This window comes from Sceloporus undulatus, chromosome 5 (genome assembly GCF_019175285.1).
Source record: "Sceloporus undulatus isolate JIND9_A2432 ecotype Alabama chromosome 5, SceUnd_v1.1, whole genome shotgun sequence".
Classification (NCBI taxonomy): Eukaryota; Metazoa; Chordata; class Lepidosauria; order Squamata; family Phrynosomatidae; genus Sceloporus; species Sceloporus undulatus.
Genome location: NC_056526.1, coordinates 42524738 through 42546581, shown reverse-complemented (window position 1 = coordinate 42546581; position 21844 = coordinate 42524738). Strand labels below are relative to the sequence as shown.

The 21844-nt window shown below is 37.5% G+C and overlaps 1 protein-coding gene across 1 annotated transcript in view; it reads left to right on the top strand.

The window, feature by feature from the left end:
* The first annotated feature begins 3560 nt into the window (after positions 1-3560).
* SLC17A8 (solute carrier family 17 member 8) overlaps positions 3561-21844 on the top strand; it is a 28246-nt gene continuing 9962 nt past the window's right edge. Inside the window, exons 1-8 of the mRNA XM_042466442.1 lie at positions 3561-3661; positions 13351-13600; positions 15416-15534; positions 16770-16884; positions 18182-18269; positions 19852-19938; positions 20277-20413; positions 21538-21687. Coding sequence (XP_042322376.1) covers positions 3561-3661; positions 13351-13600; positions 15416-15534; positions 16770-16884; positions 18182-18269; positions 19852-19938; positions 20277-20413; positions 21538-21687 — 1047 coding nt within the window. The remainder of the gene's footprint in view (positions 3662-13350; positions 13601-15415; positions 15535-16769; positions 16885-18181; positions 18270-19851; positions 19939-20276; positions 20414-21537; positions 21688-21844) is intronic.

Here is a 21844-nt window from a genome sequence, read left to right as displayed (position 1 = left end):
GCTTTTCAGGTGAGAGTGAAATATCTTCCGAGCTGTGAAAATTTACCAGTAAACTTAGTGAGTAGAAAAGAAACAGGTCATACCATTCAGATGTAGATGATGTAGGTGATGTTTACTAATTTGTGGCAAAACAACAGTTGCTCAGAGAAATTTTGCTACAATAGAACCTGGCATAATGTTAATATATAGCCATCTATAGGTACCCAGAGATGCTGCTTCCAGACCTCCATCAGGATCAATGAGAAATTTTCTTTCTTAAATACTGATCTTTTGAATTTATCTCAGTTTTGCAATGACCTCCTTCAGTTTTGTTGTTGTTGTTTTGAGGGCTGATAGACCATCCTAGTTCTTGGTTGTAAACCAACAGAAAGTGATGCTTTTTTTCTTTACACTGTTAATTCCTGAATAAAATTCATATCATTATTTTGAAATTAGAAGATATTCACATTAACATGAAATTACAAGAAAACGTTACCTAAATAGATAGATACCCAAGTAATTTGGAAAATTAAAAAAATTGGCACATCCAAAATAAAGTAAATAGAATGGGAGTACCCTAATATGTCACCAAAAACCAGCATGGTGTAGTGATCTGAGTGTTGGGAGTATGGCTCTGGAAAACAGGGTCTAGACAGGGCTACTGCTTGGACATGGAAATCTACTTAGGCAAGTCACACACTATGAGCCCCATAAGGAGGCAAAGGCAAACCCTTTCTGAACAAATTTTGCCAAGGAAGTCCTGTGCTAGATTCGCCTTAGAGCTGCCGTACGTCAAGAACAACTTAAAGCTACATAACAACAAAACATGTCATCACAGCATAATATTTAAGTGAGGGGCTAGAGTTTATGCTTAGTATGCACAATTTAGCAAGTTTCATTAATACTGATAAAACATGCTTCTAATCTACATGTCCAAAACCAGCTGTAGTCAATTGTGATTCTTATAGATTTCTGCATTTATCAGTTATTTCAAGTGCTTGCAGGTTTCTAGAAACACAATTCACCCCTGTTTTGTCCATATCTATATAATCTGCATATTCTTGTGTGTGTGTCTTCAAATCATCTGTTGACATGGTGATCCCATTCCACAGGGTTTCCTAAAGCAAGGAATACTCAGAGGTGGTTTTCTCAGTTCCTTCCTCTGAAATATAACCCACACTCCTGCCAGTCTCCCATCAAGTCTGATTTCCAGCAACTAAATGGATTGGCCTGCCTGTCGTATGTTTTAGGCTGCTGTTAAGTCCACCCTGTCCGAGGCCGTGGTAGGTAGAGATGTAGACTATCCTATCTCTAGGTCACCGTGTGGGTAAAAGATAGGACTGGGTGTATTTTAAGTTGAAAAACATGGAGACTGGGATTGATTAGGACATACAATCTTTAGCCATCCAAATGTTGCATTTCAGCTCCTATATTCTCCAACTAGCATGCCTAAGGGTCATGGATGGGAGCTATAGTTCAGTAATTAAAGACAGAATATCTTGAGAGCCACAATTAAAATACTGCACCTTTCTCCTTTTGCATTTCTATTTTTAAAGGATGTTTTGACATGATAGCTTTAGAGAATACCCAGAAATGAACCAATAACAATGCCAGCAGATCAAAGATAAAGGTTAAGAAGACTTTCATTGTCAATCTTAGACACCTGGAGTATCACTGGGGGGGGGGTGCATGGGGTGCAGGACACACTTGGTGACACCTTAAGGTGGGGTGACACCATTGCTTCCCAAATGTTTGCCTTCTGGCAGAAATAGACTGTGGCATTTATCCACCTCTCTTTAAAACCCTGGAGTTCAGCAGAAGAGAAGGCATAGTGATAATGATGATGATGTCTTTTTCACCTCTCCTCAAGGATCAAAAAGAGGACACAGGTTTTAATCTCTTTTTTTTACTCTTTTAAAATTTTCTTTGAAAACATCACATCTTGCCAAATTTTCACTTTAATAACATTTAGTTTGTACTTAAGGTGTTGTAATTTAAAGGTATAATTTTAATTTTGCTAGTGGTTTATGTCACAACTACTGTGATATACATGAAATACAATTTATGAGTAACATTAGTACCAAAAACATAGGATTCTGTATGGTGTGATATAGGAGAATGTTGGGGAGAGGATTACACCATGAGTTACAGCACCAGTCCAACTCTAGTGATGCTGCAATGAAACATGCCCCCTTTCCTTAAAATGTACTTTCCTTGACCCTTAAGATGCCTAATAAATGACAGATGGGGTTCTAATATATTAAAGAAGTTGGTGGATTACAATCATAATCAACTGATAGGCTGAAGTTGGTACAATTGGTAGTAGAGTGCCACCACCTGTCCTGACTTGCCCTCACTTGGATATTTAATTGGTTCTCCTCCTCCCTAACTATATAAGGCACATTGTTCTGGATGTGCCATGTTCTGCTTTTTTTCCAGCCACTGGCATGCTTCTAATTTAGCATATTTAGCACATTAATCAATAGAAGCTAAGCCTTTGGTCAATCATTTGCCCTTAAGAGAGAATATATGGCTTCTGGTGGACTATTCCCCTATATATGCTGTGTTAAGACTAGAACCAAATTGGCCTGAATCCAAAATCCTAACACCAGGGCCCCACACACAGACTGGAAGGTTCAGAAGTAGGAGTAGATATATATTTGTGTTGGCGGCATCCAGGATTAGGGGTAAAAACTTGACAGATAGATGTGGGTTCTCCAGTCATTTGGACAGGTTGTTAGATGGAGGTGAGGAAGCCTTGGAAGCTGGATAGAGACTTTTAATGAAATCTGCTCCACCCATAAAATATTCTCTTGATCAATTTGGGGGATTTTACATTCCCCCAGCCTACAACCTCCCATGTATTCTGCATGGTCCCATAATCCTTTGTGTTGCACAAGAGTGATCGTGCTTGAACAGGAATTCAGTGGTGGCCAGTCATAAGTGCAATGTCTAGGGTTTATTTCCAAGAGGCCCAGGAATGCTGTTGCTCACAGGGTCCATAGGAAGATGAAGAGTATAATGGCATTATAATCCCTGTCCTGTGACGGGCAGACAGGATTTATAAATGTTTAATAAAGTTTGCTGTGAGTGAGATCCTATTAATAAACTCGAGTGGCTAGAGAGAGAGAGAGAGACAGACAGGTATTGTGTTCGTTACTATAGCATCACCTAGCACAGGATGTCTGAGAGAAACAGCAGAGAAAGGCAGAGAGAGGGGATGAGCAAGTTATAGAGGGCTTCAGTCAGTTGTACTGGTCCAGCATTAGCAACCTCCAGGTGTAGCCTTGTGCATTTTCCTCGGAAGATAACCAGCCGTGAAACAACAATAGATGCAAGAGAAAGCTACAACAATTGTGTTTCAGCTATTAGTTGTTGGGAGACTTTGTTGAATTTTCCATTCTGACTATTATTTTGGAGGACTAGATACTCTTATCTGCTGGATCATCTGATCACAATCCAAAGGATTAAAAAATAAAAGAGAAGGGGGGAACTGAGGAAGACTACGGAAGCCTAAGACAAACTGATGATGACAGCAAGCAAATGTTATATTAAAGGATTTATTTAAGAAGGAAACCAAGATGCCTTTTGAGGTGTTCAGTTCACTAAGGGAGAGATTTCTTAAGCCTGGGAAAGAAGAAGTGAAGAATACTGTTAGCGACTCACTGGGACACTTGCAAAGGTAAAAGCCTAATGCAAATTTGACAGATTATTATTGAACATTATAGAACATTTAAATTTTGAAAATGAAATGATAAGAGCACATTGATAACTCAACATATGCAGGGAGCTATACTGAATTAAGAATGTGATGGTAATTAAAAACCCTATAAATTATGTGTTAATACACCAATAAAGAATTGTGAAATAAGCCACAATTCTTAACATGCTTAATACTGTTGGACATTATATTTAATTATGCTAACTAATACCTGAATAAAATTACTATAGACATTAAACATGTACAGTTTTAATGTGATTTATAATTCTGCTATATCTTTGAAATAATACTGACTATACAAAATACACATATTTCAAAGGTTATTGAATGTATATGATTTAAGACACATGTCCACTTATACTAATCTGGAATTGTAATCAATTCTCAGTATGTTTACCTGATTATTCAAACTTCAGTCAATCTTAATTAACAAGTGTATTTACTTTGCAAAGGATTATAGCCTGGGTATAATATTTGTTATTTTGTAAAGCAGAAGACATTTATCATGCACAAAAGAAGAAGAATATGTGGAAGTAGACAAAATACTGCACAATAGCCAAATCAACAAGACTCCAGAGTTTTCTCTGTTACAAACAACAACAGCAACAGATTCTTGTAGCAATTTAAACAGTAGCAATTTTATTATTCACCTCTTAGAAATAACAAAGATTTTGAATCAATGAGTATCAGGTTTTTTAAGCAGCCAAGTAATCACTGATTGCTGTTGTATATCATATCGTTGTGTCTTTTAACAAAATAGCACAATTATAGGTGCTATGATAAGAAAATATTCCTCTTATTTGAATAATGTATATGTTGTCCCCTAAAAAGCTGTTTTCAGAATTTCTTACAAAATTTTACAAAAACAATACTCATTCTTTATTGTTGTTGAACAATATTGCTTATACTTTCTTAAAAACAGAGCCTGAAGTTTTCTGGGTTTGTTTTTCCTCCCCCTTCTCTGTCATATACATCTATACTCATATAGATGTATATATAAATATAGATATTGGTGTATATGTATGTTGGCGTTGCACTTCACACATATGATTGGCAATATCAATATATTTTTTAATTCTTATATCTCATTTCACATGATATATTTCTCTGGTATTCTAGGATAAGCAGATTGAACTTTAAAAGATAAAGGCCACATGGTTACATGCAAAATGAGAGGCATATGCATTTCTAGGATTTTAAAAACTTTATCCAGTTATTCTTAGTAAATTCAGTTTCCAGTACTTCATGGACATATGGTAAATATTTGGTTATCAGCCAAACACACTTGGCGAGTCTTCATCCCTTTTCAGACCTCACACATTACTTATTCAGCGCTATTTTATACCAACAGTCACTGAGTTTAACACACATGTATGACGATATAGAATCATTGAATTGTAGACTTGGAAGGGCTCCAAAGGTCATCTTGTCCATTCATGCCAATACAGGAATACAGGGTAGAACAAGTAGGGCAAATAACTGCACATTTTGGTAGGTTTATTTTTCTAAATTCTAACCATTTTTAATCAAACAAAATGAGTCTCATCCGCCTCCCCTTGTGCTAATAAAACATCTCACCTTCATGTGCCCTAGATCACAATAGATTGCTACTGTTTGTTCATCTTAAAGTTGTGAATTCTTAGTCTCACATTCTTTTTTTTTTTTTCCCTTTTGCTATGGTTGGGACGAGTGTCGAGGCTCATCCTGCAGTGGCATAATGAGCACTCATTGACTATTGGTGCCCTTCTGTCTGGCACTGCTCTACATAGGTATCAAGCCCACACCTTTTATTTAGTTGTGCTATTCCTCCAGAGCAGTAAAACTGCAAGAATCAAGGTGGCACTAAAGATGGAATGTGATTTGAATAATAATAATAATAATAATAATAATAATGATAATAATAATAATAAACTTCATGAAGCGCTGCTCTAAACCAGCTCTGTATAAATGTTTGACTTCAGTAGTAATGAGGCATGGTTTAAACTGGTGGATTGCTGGGTGGCATGTCATACATTTGAGTTGTTTGAAGTATTCTTTTTTCAAAGAAATGTATTAACATTCCTAAACTTTAGTGAACAAAATTCTAATATACCTACCAGAATTTAATCAAATGCATGAAGCAGATTAAAGATAAGTGTGCATACTGGCTTGGAGTCTAAACCTTAGATGTTAGATAAGAGTTGTTTGTGGTGAAGTGTCATAAGAAACCAGGATGGATGACCATAGAACTATCAACTGAGCTATGTTTAAAAGGGACATGCATAAGAAATGGAAAAAGGAGAAATCACCAAAGAGGAATTAAAACAAATAGTTAGCACATGTAGGGGGAAACTCAGAAAACCTAAGTGCAGAAGGAGCTCAGACTTGCTAGAGAGGTTAAGAACAACAGAAAGTTTTTTTTAAAAAAAACATTTTGTCCATAGCAAAAGAAAGAAGGAGGAAATAGTAGGTCCATTGTGTGGAGAAGATGATGAAATGCTAACAGGGGACAGAGAAAAGGCAGAACTACTCAACACTCTTTGCCTCAGTCTTCTCTCACACTGTGCTCAGGTTGAGGAAAATGGAGCAGATGACGCAGTAGGGAAAATGCAGCACAGAATAGGTAAAGAGGTAGTATAGGAATATCTGGTCAATCTAAATGGATTCAAGTCTTCAGGGCCAGATGAACTACATTCAAGGGTATTAAAAGAACTGGCAAATGTAATCTTAGAGTCGCAGTAAATAATCTTTGAGAATTCCTGGAGAAGAGGAGACGTCTCAGCAGACTGGAGGAGGACAAATGCTGTCTCCATCTTCAAAAGGGGGGGGAGGGAGACCCAAACAATTACTGCCGAGTCAGCTTGACATCGATACCAGGAAAGATTCTAGAGGAGATCATTAAAGAGATGGGCTGTAAGCATTTCAAAAGGAATGCCATAATCATTAAATGTCAACATGGGATTATCAAAAACAAGTGATGCTAGACTAATGTTATCTCTTTTTTTGATAAAATCACGTTTGTTAGATGAAGAGAATGCTCGGGATGTAGCATATTTCAGCCTTCAATAAGGTCCCCCATTATATTCTGGGAAACAAGATAGTAAAATATGGGCTAGACAGTGCTACTGTTAGGTAGATTTGACCATCTCAATCTAAAGACTTCACAAATGGCTCTTCTCTGGAGAGAAGTGACTAGTGAGGTGCCACAGGGTTCTGTCCATGGCCTAGTTTTATTCAACATCTTTATCAATCACTTGAATGATGGAATAGAGGGCATACTTATGAAATTTGCAGATGACACCAAATTAGGGGTAGCCAATATCCCAGAGGACAGGAACAAAATTCAAAATGACCTTACTAGATTAGAAACCAACAAAATGAATTTCAACAGGGAGAAACATAAGATACTATACTTAGGCAGAAAAAAATGAAATGCATAGATCTAGGATGGGGGACACATGGCTTGACAATAGTACACATGGAAGGGATCTAAGAATCCTAGTACACCACAAGTTGAACATGAGTCAACAATGTGATGTGGCAGCTAAAAAAAGCCAATACTTTTCTGTTCTGTTTTGATCAGATGGGCACCACAATTCAAAAAGGATGTCGATAAGCAAGAGCATGTTCAGAGGAGGGTGACCAAAATGGTGGATGGTTTGGAAACCATGCCCTATGTGTAGAGGCAGAACTGAATATCTTTAGCCAGGAGAAGAGAAGGTTAAAAGGTGATACAACAGCCCTGTTTAAATGCTTGGAGGGATGTCATACTCAAAATGGAGCAAGTTTGTTTTCTGCAGCTCCAGAGAATAGGACTCAACCAACAGATTCTAATTACAGAAAAAGAGATTCCACCTAAACGTTAGGAAGAACTTCCTGGTAGTAAGAGCTGTTCAATAGTGGAACACACTCCCTTGGAAAGTGGTGGAGTCTCTTTCTTTGGAGGTTTTTAAACAGAGGCTGGATGGCCATCTGTTAGGGGTGCTTTGATTGTGTATTCCTGCATGGCAAGGGGTTGGACTGGATTGCCCTTGAAGTCTCTTCCAACTCTGTGATTCTGTGGATATATACTGTAGGCTCCTTGGGATAGGTGACACAGCATGGGAAATTTACTTTCTGGACTAAAACTCTCATAATCCAGCCAGTATGGCCACCGTATGAAAGCATGGCCATTTCCAAACCTTAGGTTTAGGGTTTGTTTATTTACGATAGTGTTTCTGTTATTACTGTAAAATGTTATGTCTACGCATGGTGCTACTTGAATATTAAAGAAGCAGAACAGCATGTCCTCTTGAGCAGGATTGTTACAACTGTAGCATCCCTGTAACACCTAAGGCAGCCACTTAGGTAGCTTGGCTGAGGACTCTTCTGATCATTATCATTATCAATGATTGATTGATTGATTGAAATTTTATTTCTATACCGCCGTTCCTACGATCACGGCGGTTTACAAGCAATACAAATATGATACAATATAGATTAAAAGAAATCCAACTCCCACTAAAACCCCCCGATTAAAACCAGCATAACTATACATCATTAAAATCCACATAGAATCAATCAAAAGTTACTAGACAGTTAAAAAATCCAATACAATGCTATACAATACACAATACATAGGGGAAACAGTCAGGACATGTGAGGAAAAGCTTGACGGAATAAGTGAGTCTTCAGGTTCTTCTTAAACGACTCCAGGGAGGGGGCTGAGCGGAGCTCTTCGGGGAGAGCGTTCCAAGATTGCAGGGCTGCCACAGAGAATGCCCTTTGCGCCATTAGTACATATTTTGTCTTGGGAACGCTCAAAAGATTTTTCACCCCTGACCTGAGTGTGCGGGGCGGATTGTATGGGGAGACGCGGTCCTCCAAGTACTCTAGGCCCAAGCCATTTAGGGCTTTATAGGTGACGACCAACACCTTGTATTGGGCCCGGAAGCGAATTGGTAGCCAATGCAGCTCTTTCAGTATCGGTGTTATGTGGCTGGAATTTTATTTTCACATTATTAATGTCAGCTGCTAATAAGCTGCACCTTTTTTAAAAAGACATTTCAATTGAGAATGAAACTACCTCTCTCAAGAATTGCAGGTTAATTTGTCCTCAGGAATTTACAAGCAAACAGACAATTTCTACTAAAATTTATTAAACATATTCTTTAGAGAAGGGATAAAAATCATGTGGACCTCCAGATATCATTGAATTGCCACTTCCATCAGCCTAAGCAGCATAGCCAATGATGAGGAAAACTGGGAGGTAGAGTCCATCAGCATCCAGACAAACACACTCCTGCCTTAAACCGTCTTGTTGAAAAGGAATTTGTCTATGTGTAAATACAGTTAAGACAGAAAGCAACATAATGTTGCCTCAGAATTATGTAAAGTTTAAAGTCTTTCCTGAACCACTCCTAGCTGTTCATTTCTTCCACCACTCTTTGCTGTTGTCAAGAGCTAGCTGATTTCCACTGCATATCAATAGCTCACTTTCTTCCTCATACTCCCCTTGTTTGTCTGATGTTTTTGTTGGTTTTGTTCCTAATACACATTGGCTGGAGGAATGTGTGTGTGTGTGTGTGTGTGTGTGTGTGTGTGTGTGTGTAACTTGAGACCTTCATTGCTAAAGGCTTCCTTGACAGGCATACAGAAGTGAGTTTTTTTCCTAGCCTTGCTTCCAAACTCTGGAAGACAGAGTTCAGATCAATATAGATGGACTTTCATAACTTTTATCACTTTTGACTGTTAGCAGATCATCTCTACACTCCAGTCATGAGAACCATATTCTTGCCTATGGAAAGTAGAATTCAAAGAGATGTTTGTCTGTAGAATCAGTACGTAGAGAGATCTTGTAGTACCTTTGAGACCAATTAAAAGAAATAAATTGGCAGCATGAGCTTCTGTAGACTTTGGTCTACTTCCTCAGATGCATTTGGCAGTAAAGAGTAGATTAAAAATCAATTCTCAGTTCATCTGGATCTTCTGAGTCCTCAGAAGATAATATTTAGATCAAACTGAATACTTCTTACGGAGCATCTATATGTGTTAATCCTAGTGAACTGCAATATAAGTATGTTTACATGGATTCTGTTAAGATTACTAATTGTATTTTCTCAGATTATATGCAGTTGATTGTAAACTGGATGGAGCATATTGGCAGAAGGTGGTAAATAAATGTAGTAAATATGTAAAATGCAATATTTATGTATTTTACATTATGGCTTAATTATAGTTACATAAAATCACATTATAATAGGTTGAATGTATAACAGTAATACTGGTGTACTGAAAACATATTAATAAACTGGTTTGTACAAAAGAACCTGTTAGTAGTATGGCCTCATGAATTGTTAATCAGCTTGGCCAATGAGGCATCATCACTGCAAGTCTATAGTTCTTCCTTCTAGAACTGCTTATACTGAACATGGACCCAGTTGCAACTGCGTATTGACATCTGATCAAGGGGATGTCTAGTTGAGGAGGCAAGAAAAAAAGTAAAAGGACTGTTTAGCCAGCAAATAATTATTTTGTTCTGAGTAATTAGTAAGAGATGCTGGGATTTATAATCTAAAATGTAACTCTGGTTAAGGTTAACCTAGGGCTCCAGAAGGCTCAAGAGGACACCAGCTGGCAACTTAAATACTCCTGTTAGTTCTCCTTGCTACAGACTTCCCTTGCTTTTTTTGCTATTGCTTACAGAACTAATTAAGAAGAAGCAATTATTCTAGAAAGTAACAAGAAGAATGTATTTGAACAGAGAAGCTGATTAGAATTTAATTAGGTCTAGCCATATATTGCCAAGAGCTTTTGACAGATATTCAGGTATTATTATGCCAGAAAAACTTTTTCACCTGATTTATGATGCTATATGCATTTGCAGGATATTTCTATGCACCTGAATAAGACCACAGCAACTGGAATGCCATTTCATGCATTGTCTTTAAAAGCAATTCCTTTGGATGTTCAGTACACTATATAATCCATTTAAGGTAGACTATCTTGAGAGATTATAATTTTTTCATAGGATTTAGGCAGCCGTAATCAGAGTTAGGAAAGTTACTTTTCTTGACTACTAGAGTTCTCCAGGCAGCATGGCCACTGGGAATTGTAGTCCAAAAATAACTTTTCAAAGCAAAATTAACTTTTATTTTGTGTACTTTTAAGAGAAGGAGCCTTGTAGTAGAGAAGCAGAGAGCCTTTTCTATTACCTTCACAGTGGTAAGATATTCCCACACATTTAGTCCTATGCAAGTAGAGGGATGAAAAGATTTCTAGATCTCAAAACGTGACACTCTGAAACTGGTGGTTTTACATTGTATTCATTGTTAGTACAATATAAAATGGCCAGGTCCAGAATGTCATATTTGCCACCCTTGTATTGACAGGAAGCAGACCTATTAGTTCAGATGTGCATACTACTGTACTTAAAACATCAAAGGCATAGCCTTTGGAAAATCTGGAAAATCAGTATGCTAAGGGATCGTGTGACATATTTGAGACTAACTGAAAGAAAGAAGCTGGTAGTATGAACTTTCATAGACTTGAGACTTGAGCATACTTCCTCCAAACATGCATCTGAGGAAGTAGCTCAAGTCTACAAAAGCTCATGCTATCAGCTTCTTTCTTTCAGTTAGTCTTAAGGGTGCTACAAGATTTCTTTGTGTACTTAAGACATTTAAGCTGACCACTAAAGACTGGCTTAAGGAGGTTTAAGGAAGAAATGCATCACCCTAAAAGATGATGAATATTTGCTCAGAACCGTCCAATTAAAAAGATTGTCTGTACAGCGCTGTGTAAATTTACAGCGCTTTATAAATAAAGGATGATAATAATAATAATAATAATAATAATTTACAGATAATAAATTAAAATTATACTTATAGATGGAAATGTAGAAATAATAACTATAAAGTTAAATTGTGGTGTAGTGATCTGAGGTTCAGACTGGGACTCTGGGAGACCAGGGCTTGAATCCTTGCTTGCCTATGGAAATCCTCTGTGTGACCTTGGGAAACTCATATTTTGTCAGCCTCAGAGGAAGATAATGGCAAATCTCTGTAACTTGCTGAGAAAACTCTGTACTAGCTTCCACTTAGGATCACCATAAATCAGAAAATACATGCAAGAGAGACAATAACAATAAAGTTAAATAGAAATATATGTCACCATACTGGGACTAACCAGATTATTTGGACACATGTTCAGTCTGCTAGGGATGCTACATGATTGATCGATAACTTCAAAGTCTCTCCTTGCCTTTTTATTGTTCTTCATCTTCTAATGGCTCCTTTTCATCCTGGAGAGAAGTGATTAGTGGGGTGCCACAGGTTTCTGTCATGGGCCCAGTGCTATTCAACATTTTTATCAGTGGCTTGGATGATGGAATAGAGGGCACACTTGTAAAATTTGCAGATGACACCAAATTAGGAGGTGTAGCTAACACCCCAAAGGAGAGGATCAGAATTCAAAATGTCTTTAATGGATTAGAAAGATGGGCCAAAACTAAATTTAAAAAAAGAATTTCAATTTGAAGAAATGAAAGGTATTATGCTTAGGCAGAAAAAAGAAATGCACAAATATAGGATGGGGGACACCTGGCCTGACAATATTATTTATTTTATTTATTTATGGTATTTATACCCTGCCCTTCAGCCCTAATGGCTCTCAGAGCGGCTTACAATTATTATTTTTAATTAGACAGTTTCTTGCCCTCAGGCTTACAATCTAAAAGACACAACACAAAAAGAGAAGGGAATGGTGGTGGGAAAGGGGATGAGGTCCAGTGGTTATTCTCTCCCTCTAAGGCTGGAGGGAGGGTTCTTATTCTTCAGGCTAGCCCTGGTGGAGCTGGGCCTGCCTGGTCACTCTCTCACAGGCTGAAGGATGACAGTTATCCTGGAGGGAGGGAAGAGAACTAGGAGGCTTAATAAACCACAGAGCACAATGCAACAGTTAAAAAACCCAATGCAATTGTAAGGTGCATCAATAGGAGTATAGTGGCTAGATCAAGAGAAGTAATCGTACCACCCTATTCTGCTTTGGTCAGACCACACCAGGAATACTGTGTCCAGTTCTGGGCATCCCAGTTCAAGGATTTTGATAAGCTGGAGTATGTCCAGAGGAGGGTGACCAAAATAGTAAAAGTTCTAGAAACCATGCCTTATGAGGAGCAGCTTGGGAGCTGGGTATGTTTATACTGCAGAAGAGAAGAGGTGATATGATGGCCCCATTTAAATATTTGAAATGGTGTCATACTGAAGATGGAGCAAGCTTGTTTTCTGCTGCTCCAACAAATAGGACATGGAGCAAAGGATTCAAACTACGGGAAAAGAGATTCCACCTAACAGTAAGAACTGTTTGAGAATGGAATATGCTGCCTTGGATTGTGGTGGAGTCTTCTTCACCATCCGTTCTCCAGATGGTTGGGAGTGTTTTGATTGTGTATTCTTGCCTGACAGGGGTTTGGACTAGATAGCCCTTGTGGTCTCTTCCAGCTCTATGATTCTATTTCCCTATGACTTTCAAGACCCTATGCAAACACCCAGAATGTTATCTTCTGTATGTTTTAAGTGCAATTTGACAGGAATAGCTTCCATGGTAAAGTAACAGTAACAGCAAGTATGTAATTTGAAATATGAATCAGAAAATTCTCCTAAGAACACACCCCCCCCTATTTTTTACCATAGAAAACTTGATGGAACTAATCTACAGGAGGATAATATTGAACTGAATGAAGAAGGAAGACCTGTGCAAACAACAAGCAAACCTCCTTTATTTGATTGCTATTGTTGTGGATTACCCAAACGCTATATCATTGCTATCATGAGTGGCCTGGGATTTTGCATTTCCTTTGGAATTAGATGCAATCTTGGTGTTGCCATAGTGGAAATGGTTAACAACAACACAATCTATGTGAACGGAAAACCAGAAATGGAAGTAAGTAGGAGCATATTTTATTGTAACAGGTTAGCAATGATAACTGGATTTGATTTTATAAGACATCTATAGAACAATTTAAAAGTAATAAATCTTGGTGTTTTTTTTAATCATAGACATATTGTATACAATATGCTTGCATTTTGGAGCTGGTGAAGTATGAGTTAGTGAGTTACTGAGGAAAACGCAGGGCTGTATGAGAATTTAGATACACAACTGTACAAATTCTGAAGATGGCTTATTGTGACCATTACCTTTTTTTATTCTATATCCCTTTTTTACCTGTGCTGGTCTATGACCGTAATAAAGATGAAGTGAAAATTGTGACTATGGGTGTTTTAGTCAAACACTCTGACAGGGTACTAGGTTGGCGAAAGCTGTTATATGTGTCATACTATTGGACCATCTAAATGAGTAGTACCTATTCTGCTTAACAGCTAGGTCCAATATTTCAGGAAGAGAAAGATCATTCCCAGCCTTGCTTCCCAAGGTCTTTTGCATTCAAAGCAAGCCATAACTTCTCCCCATATTGTTAGTTTGTTGCTTCCTAGGCTTGGAAATTTATAATGAATCAATAAATTAAGTGTGGATTACTGAGCTATTATCATAATGTGTTATCATCTCTTCCTCCTCCTCCTCCTCATGTGCCTTCAAGTTGTTTCTGATTTATGGTGATCCTATGGTGAACCTATCATAGTGTTCATGGTATGATTTTTTTTCAGAGGGAGTTTTACCTTTGCCTTCCTCTGAGGCTGAGAGAGTGTGACTTATTCAAGGTTACCCAGTATGTTTCCATGGCCAAACAGGGGTTTGAACCCTTGATGCCAGAGCTGAAATCGTAGCTCAAACTACACAATGTTGACTTTAGTTTTAAGTGTGGTTATATACTGCATTTTCCCTGTGAATTGAACACTGCATTCACTGAAACTTATAAGGTATCTAGATGATGTTGCCTTATATTTGCAGCCTTCCTGTGTTTTCACTTTTTTCTTCCATCTTTATTCTTGCCAGAGAAAATCCTTTAAGGAAAGGGGAAAATGGAATAACTGCATGATGCCTTTTGACTATGAGCAGTGAGAGGCTGGGAACAGCCTGCAATATTGTATTTCTTTTCAGAATACCTATAATCTGTCCCTCCCCACAAAAGCCCAAGGTGGCATACATGAGTCTTCACTTACATACATGCTATCTCCACAAAATCCTGTGTGATAGGTTAGGCTGAAAATAATCCACTGAGTTTCATTGGAATTTGTGGGGTTTTGGATTTGAATATCTCTTTATTGAAAAAGAAATGAGGATAATGGCTCTATCTATGATTGGGCAGCATTGAACAAAATGCACCAGATTGCATCTGATCATAGAAAGGGAAAACAGTACACAGTTGAGGAAGATCCATGCATTTTGTCATAATTTTGGTGCAAACAAGCAAATATGTTTAACTGTGCAATATGGATGTGCTTTAGAGGTAGTGGTCCAAGGTGAGAAGTAAAATGCCCCCCCCCATGTGCATTTTTGTGCAAGTAGGTAGGTGAACAGTTAGGCAGGTCCTAGAAATGTTCAAAGTAGCTCAAGTTCTCCTTTACCTTCCTATCTCTAGCATTGGGCTGAGAAATATTTTCACTGATGTCTCTCAGATAATCATAAACTTGTTGAATGGTACTTGTGCATCATGTGTTAAGGTGAGACCAATGATTGCTCTACATCAGATAAAATCCAGAAGAGGATTACATAGTCATCCTTTACTAAAATATTTGATATAATTTTGCTGCAAGATACTAACTCTTTGGTTTCATGTAAACACTGTTTTGTTTGTAGAAAGCACAATTCAACTGGGATCCAGAAACAGTAGGACTCATCCATGGCTCATTTTTCTGGGGTTATATTGTTACACAAATTCCAGGCGGCTTCATTGCAAATAAACTAGCAGCTAACAGGTAAGATAAGAAGATCTAATAAAGCAATTAATATCTTCTGTATTGTCTAATACTGTATTAACCAAAACTAGGTATTATATTTCTAGAACATAGTGATTCTAGCAAGGGGCTTAGTGGACTAAAAAAATGAATATGATACTGCTCCTTTGAGAATTTAATAGGCAACAGTACTACTTGTTACTATTCAACATAATTATTATGTCTGAGATGAAGGCATGCCACTTTCCATGTAATAAGCCTGGCTGTTAACCTAATGAAATTAAAGGCCTTTCATTTGCTAGTCGCATGAGAGAAAGTAATTCTGGGGAGGTCTCTGGAGAGGTACATAGTGATCTATATAATTAAAAGAAAAAGACAAGCTCATCTACACAGGGCCAATGACACAGAGGAGAGTGTTTATACTTGGATGTTTGTGAGGGAGAACTGAGTTAACATTCTGTTCAGATTACTGTTTATAATCTGCCCTGCACTGAGACGCTGTTCTTACTGGAAGGTGAAGCCAGCAACTCTTAATGTATCCACACTGCACAGCCAATGGGAAGGCAACGTGAAGGCAATGCAGGGGCCATCATGGGGTTTCATGTTTGTATATCACACGATGCCAAACGCAATCAGGAGCCATCTTAAACACAATCAGGGGTCATTCCAGGGTTAGGTAGAGTTTCACGTTCGTTTATCACACGACACCAAACACAATCGGTGGTCATTCCAGAGTCATTCCAGGGTTAAGTAAATTTGGGGGAAAAGAGGATTTACCTAACCCTGGAATGACCCCCAATTTGTGTTTAAGATGGCTCCTGATTGAAACCCCATGATTGTCCCTGCATTACCTTCACATTGACCCTGGAATAACTTCAATTTTTGCTCATGTGATAAGGATCATTGTGTAGAATTGCCACTGCTGGTTTTTCCTTTCTCTTTTAAATTCCAGACAAGTAAACCCTATGAATGTTTTATTTTTTTTAAAAAAGGTAGTGGCGATGTAAACCTCCTGTACTAGCAATGGTACCAGTCTGGGCTAGTGCTGCATGCACTTACTCTAGAGTAAAAAATAATTTCACTCTGAGAATAGTATGTTTTTATGTTATTCTCTCTATTCTTTATAAGGCCAACTTCCAAAAATTAAACAAACTATTCCGTTTTCTTTACTTCTGGTCAATAACATATTGACTGTACTCCCTCTATAAAAGAATATTTTAAAACTGTACCTCATTTTTTCTTTTTCAATCATACAGGGTGTTTGGAGCTGCTATTTTCCTAACATCAGCACTAAACATGTTAATTCCCGCTGCTGCCAGAGTACATTATGGCTGTGTGATGTTTGTAAGAATTTTGCAAGGTCTTGTCGAGGTATGTATCTGTTTGTGTAATTATATTATATGATACTGTATTAGATTAGTTTTCAGGGTGGCAACTTCTTAGCTCAAATTATAATGATCTGAAAGGAAAGCTTATTTGCAATGCAATATTAAGCATGTATGGTTAGAAATGAGCCTTACTGAGGTCAGTAAATCAAAATGTTTTAAGACTACAATCCAGTCTCACAGGGACATATAGTCACAATGCTGGCAGTAGCAAAATTAAAACTGTAGAAGGCAGTATAATCTTCAGCCTTGTTAAACTGGATTTCTTATGGGGAAGACAGTCTTCAGAAATCTGGGTCTTTCCCCCTCTTCCCATGCTTTACCCTATTGGGGCCGGATCTTGGATATGTTCAGGGGCTACAGAAATATCATCTCTACGGACATCAAGATACTGAATCTGAGATCATGCTTCATGAAATATATGGGGAACCCATATAAATTTATCTGGGGAGGGAAATGAGTTGTGAAACTGAGTATTGAAAGAAAGGTTCAGCAGCATTTATATACAGGCAACTCATCACATTACTGTCTTTTTCCACTCTTTATCAGTGGTCTCTCAGTATAATGCTGTCTTGAATCCTATTTTGGGATTTTATTTCGGGAATAAGATAAATACATAAATAATGCAGATCCTGATTCTATACATGTGTTTGCTTTTTTTTGGTTTGGGATTTTTTTAAAACATGTCCATTTGTGTTCAGCAGCCATTATGGCCTTGTATGAATGCACAGGACTACAGTTTCAATTTTTTTCAAATATCCGTTTTGCTGAAGAGAATAAAAATGCTACATTTAAAGGCAATAGAGACTGGTGCTTCCCATGTTAGTGATATGACGAATCCACTCCAGGCTTTAATTTGAATGTTAAAGTATTTGCTTATTTAGATTTTTTATACCCTGCCACTCAGATAAAAAGGCTTTCAGAATATCTTACAAATAATCTAATAAAACACAATATGAAAATAAAAGGAGGTGGTTGGTGGTGGAGAGAATTAAATCCGGCTAATGTTGGCTGCTGTTCTCTCTCTCAGAGCCAGAGAAGTGGCAGTTGGCATGGAAGAAGGGGCTCTTACCAGCTGCTGGACCAAGGCACAATGGTGTCTGTGGTGTTCAGCCATCCAAGGTGCTGAACTTTACATGGAAAATAGATTCAGCAGCTTGGGCAAATCCTTTAAAATTTGGACTAAAATCTGGAGTGGATTCACCATTTCACTCACGTGGAAACTGCCAAGTGAGGTGATTCAGTAGAATTTGAATGCTGTGTGTGCACAAATTGTTTCCTAGGGGGTTACCTATCCAGCATGCCATGGAATGTGGAGTAAATGGGCTCCTCCACTGGAAAGGAGCAGGCTGGCAACCACATCTTTCTGTGGTAAGTTGGACTGATTTGAGGTTTTTTTTTTTAAAAAATAAAATGTTATGATTAAAAAACAGGAATATTGTTCCTCATTAGAGAGATTCTAACTGCTACCCAGTTCAGCTACGAGGAGGCAGTGTGAAATTCCCAGAAGATTGTTTTCAAAATATCAAGAACATGTACCCTGTCATTGGGTTCTCTCAGAATAAAAGAAAAATCTTTTATATCTCATTTTATACAATTTTTTCCACTTTTGTTCCCCCTTTAATAAACATTTCAATCATTGGGGATGAGGAGAAGAATTATTAGTCTTTTTATTAGTTCCCCAATTTTTACCTTTCCACATTTCATTTCTATTTCACATTTTTCCTAATATCAAGCCTAATTATAGCCAAAAAACTTTCATTGCAATCTCAGCACCCAGCCAATTTTCACTTTAGCATCTCTGGCAGATTTTTCACAGGCAGTTTCCCAGTTATAACTGAACCCACAAAACAGTTTGTCTCTCTCAGTGTTGTCTCTGTTGGCAACATTCTGCTACTACGAGCAGCCATGTCAATTTATGCTCCCACTAAGTTTAGGTTGCCTGTCTTTTGTAGCTCTTCCTTCTTTTCTGTATTACACATTTAAGTTCCAGCTTCTTGAGATGCACACTAGATATTGGAAAACAGCAAGCTAAAATATGTTTCTTTCCTTAACCAACCTTGCTGTGTTTGGATTTAGTTAATGCTTGTAAGGGTAGTTGAGAAATGCCTTTTGGATCACTAGGCACACAAAAACCATGGGTAACAGCAGGTTAAACTAATTTGCTAATGAATTATTCCAAGGGCTGCTCATCATGAGTTGTTCTCAACATGACCAGCAGTGGTTCATAGGCAGGTTAACCGTTCATTAACAAAGCACAAACTACTGTCAAATGAGGGAAAGAATAACACCTGAGTCTGTCCATCCCTTAGAATAATTCATTAGCAACACAGTTAAATGCCAAACTAGGATTTCATGGCCTGTCTGTATGAGTTCTCAAAATGATCCAAATTCCACTTTTTAAAAAACCTTTTTAACACTAACATATTTCCCCTAATACATTAACTGACTTAATACTCTTAGACTTTTCTTTCTTACATTTTGTGATGCTAGAATGTAGCCATCATCAAACTGGCTTCTGTAAAAAATCTGAGGGTGATATTCCATAGCTGCAAGTTCTCCATAATAACATATTAATGGAATTAAAAGCTGTCTCTGCTGGGTGTTGCTCTTAAATGGATAGATTTGGGTTAGCCTAGATGCTATTATTTTTTATTTATTATGATCAACTGATCAAACATTGGCTAGATGATAAATTTCCCCTAGCTTTGGATCCTCCATTTGAGCACTCCACAACAGTGAAATCTGATTGGAAACTGGTTTGGGGATGTTAGCTTTCTGAGAGATATTACCTTTACTTTTCACACTGCTGACATTATAGCAGAAATCTCAGGTACGTTTAATGATATATGAACTTTTCCTACCTTGACCATGAAATCTGCCCATAGATTATAGTGTGTTGGGTGAGTTATAGTACAGCTGTTTATTCATATTACATACTTTTATTCTACAGGTTCCTATGCTGGGGCAGTGGTTGCTATGCCACTAGCAGGTGTTTTGGTACAATATATAGGATGGTCATCAGTCTTTTATATATATGGTAAGCTGCCCGATAAAGAAAAGCTGAATCTGTTTTAGAGATCTAAGCTATTTTAGATATAATAATGCTCACATCTTTCAAATGGTGATACCACCAGACCAAAACTTACATTTTGGATTACAACTTGCAGAATCCCTCAGTCAGCATGGAGTCTAAAGGGTAACCTTTTCAAGCACTAAATTTTACTCATATTCCTATATGATAGATTATAAAATATTGTTGTGAATATAGTATTGTGAAGTGCTTTGTGTTTCACCTGACTTGTTGAAAAATGAAACTCTGACATACTGTCATTTTGGCAAGTTTGATTACCAATGTGTTTTCCCTCTTATCTACAGGAATGTTTGGAATTACCTGGTACATGTTCTGGCTCTTGCATGCCTACGAGAGCCCAGCTGTTCATCCAACAATAACCACGGAGGAAAGAACTTACATAGAAACAAGTATAGGAGGAGCCAATTTAGTCAGTGCCAGTGTAAGTTAAATATTATTGCTGTTGCTATGTGCCTTCAAGTCATTTCTGACCTATGGTAACCCTAGGTGACCCTATCATGGGCTTTTCTTGGTAAGATTTGTTCAGAGGAGGTTTGCCATTGCCCTCCCCTGAGGCCGAGAGAGTGTGACTTGCCCAAGGTCACCCAGTGGGTTTCATGGCTGAGTGAGGAACCAACCCCTTGTAGTCTCCACAGTTGTAGTTCAACACTCAAACCACTATGTCATGCTCAGTCTCATAAATATACCATATTATAATACCATGGGTGTTTTCTCTTCGTGATTTACTCAAAATTGCTATAGAAAACAGTCAACAAAGAAAAGGAAAAGACAATTTGCTACAAAAAACAATTTTGTAAACAGTTTGCCTCATCATTGCTGGTACTCACTGTCTACCTGTACAATTTCTAATGTGAGATTAAAACCCTACTCCTAAACTATTTTTTGTGGCACCTATGGTACCAATATAATGCCCACATACTACAGATGTAGTGTCATATTTGATCATAGTCTAGTATATTTTGTTAGACAAACACTGTTTGCACAAGTGTTTAGAAGAAGCAATTGTGTGCCTTGCAGAAAAATATTTACAATAAAAGTGTAAGTCTGTAAGAAATATGAGAATGTTTACTAGTGTCCTTTATCACCAGTCCTCCCACCTGTGAGCTCCCTGGGTTTTTGAAAACCTAGAGGGCTTGAATATGACTAAATCTCTAAATGTAATAGTTTGAGGTCATTTTTCTTACTTTATTTTGTACTTTATAAACTTTATTTTGTACTTTATAAACTTGCAATGTAAAACATACTATTTACACACTTTTCCCTGAAAGTTAACATTCAAATGTTAAATGGAAATGTTTTCAAGAAAGTAAAGCCTGCAAAATCCCAAATCCATATTCAGTAGGGAGTAAAGTGTAGGGACTAAATAAGTGAATTAAATTAGGGAATAAATATATATTCACATGTATTCACAGCAAAAATTGATACTAAAAGTACCTGTCTAGCAATATGACTATGTAATGTATGGAGTCATCCTCTTTGCGTTTGACTCTTGTTATCCCTGCTGACTTCCAGCTATTCTAAGGCCTTCACATTTTTATTTTCCAGAGATTTAGTACACCATGGAAGCAGTTTTTCACATCAATGCCTGTGTATGCAATCATTGTAGCAAACTTTTGCAGAAGCTGGACTTTCTATTTACTGCTTATAAGTCAGCCTGCCTACTTTGAAGAGGTCTTTGGATTTGCAATAAGTAAGGTAAATCTACAAATATTTCTCTAACAGTATAATGGCAAAGCACTATTTGCTGTTAAAGTTAGAGAAGTTGAGCATCCCAAGAAATAAGCATGTTTGACTTTTCCATTAGAATTGTTCAATATTATTGTTAGATAATCTGTGCCTACTGCTTGACATA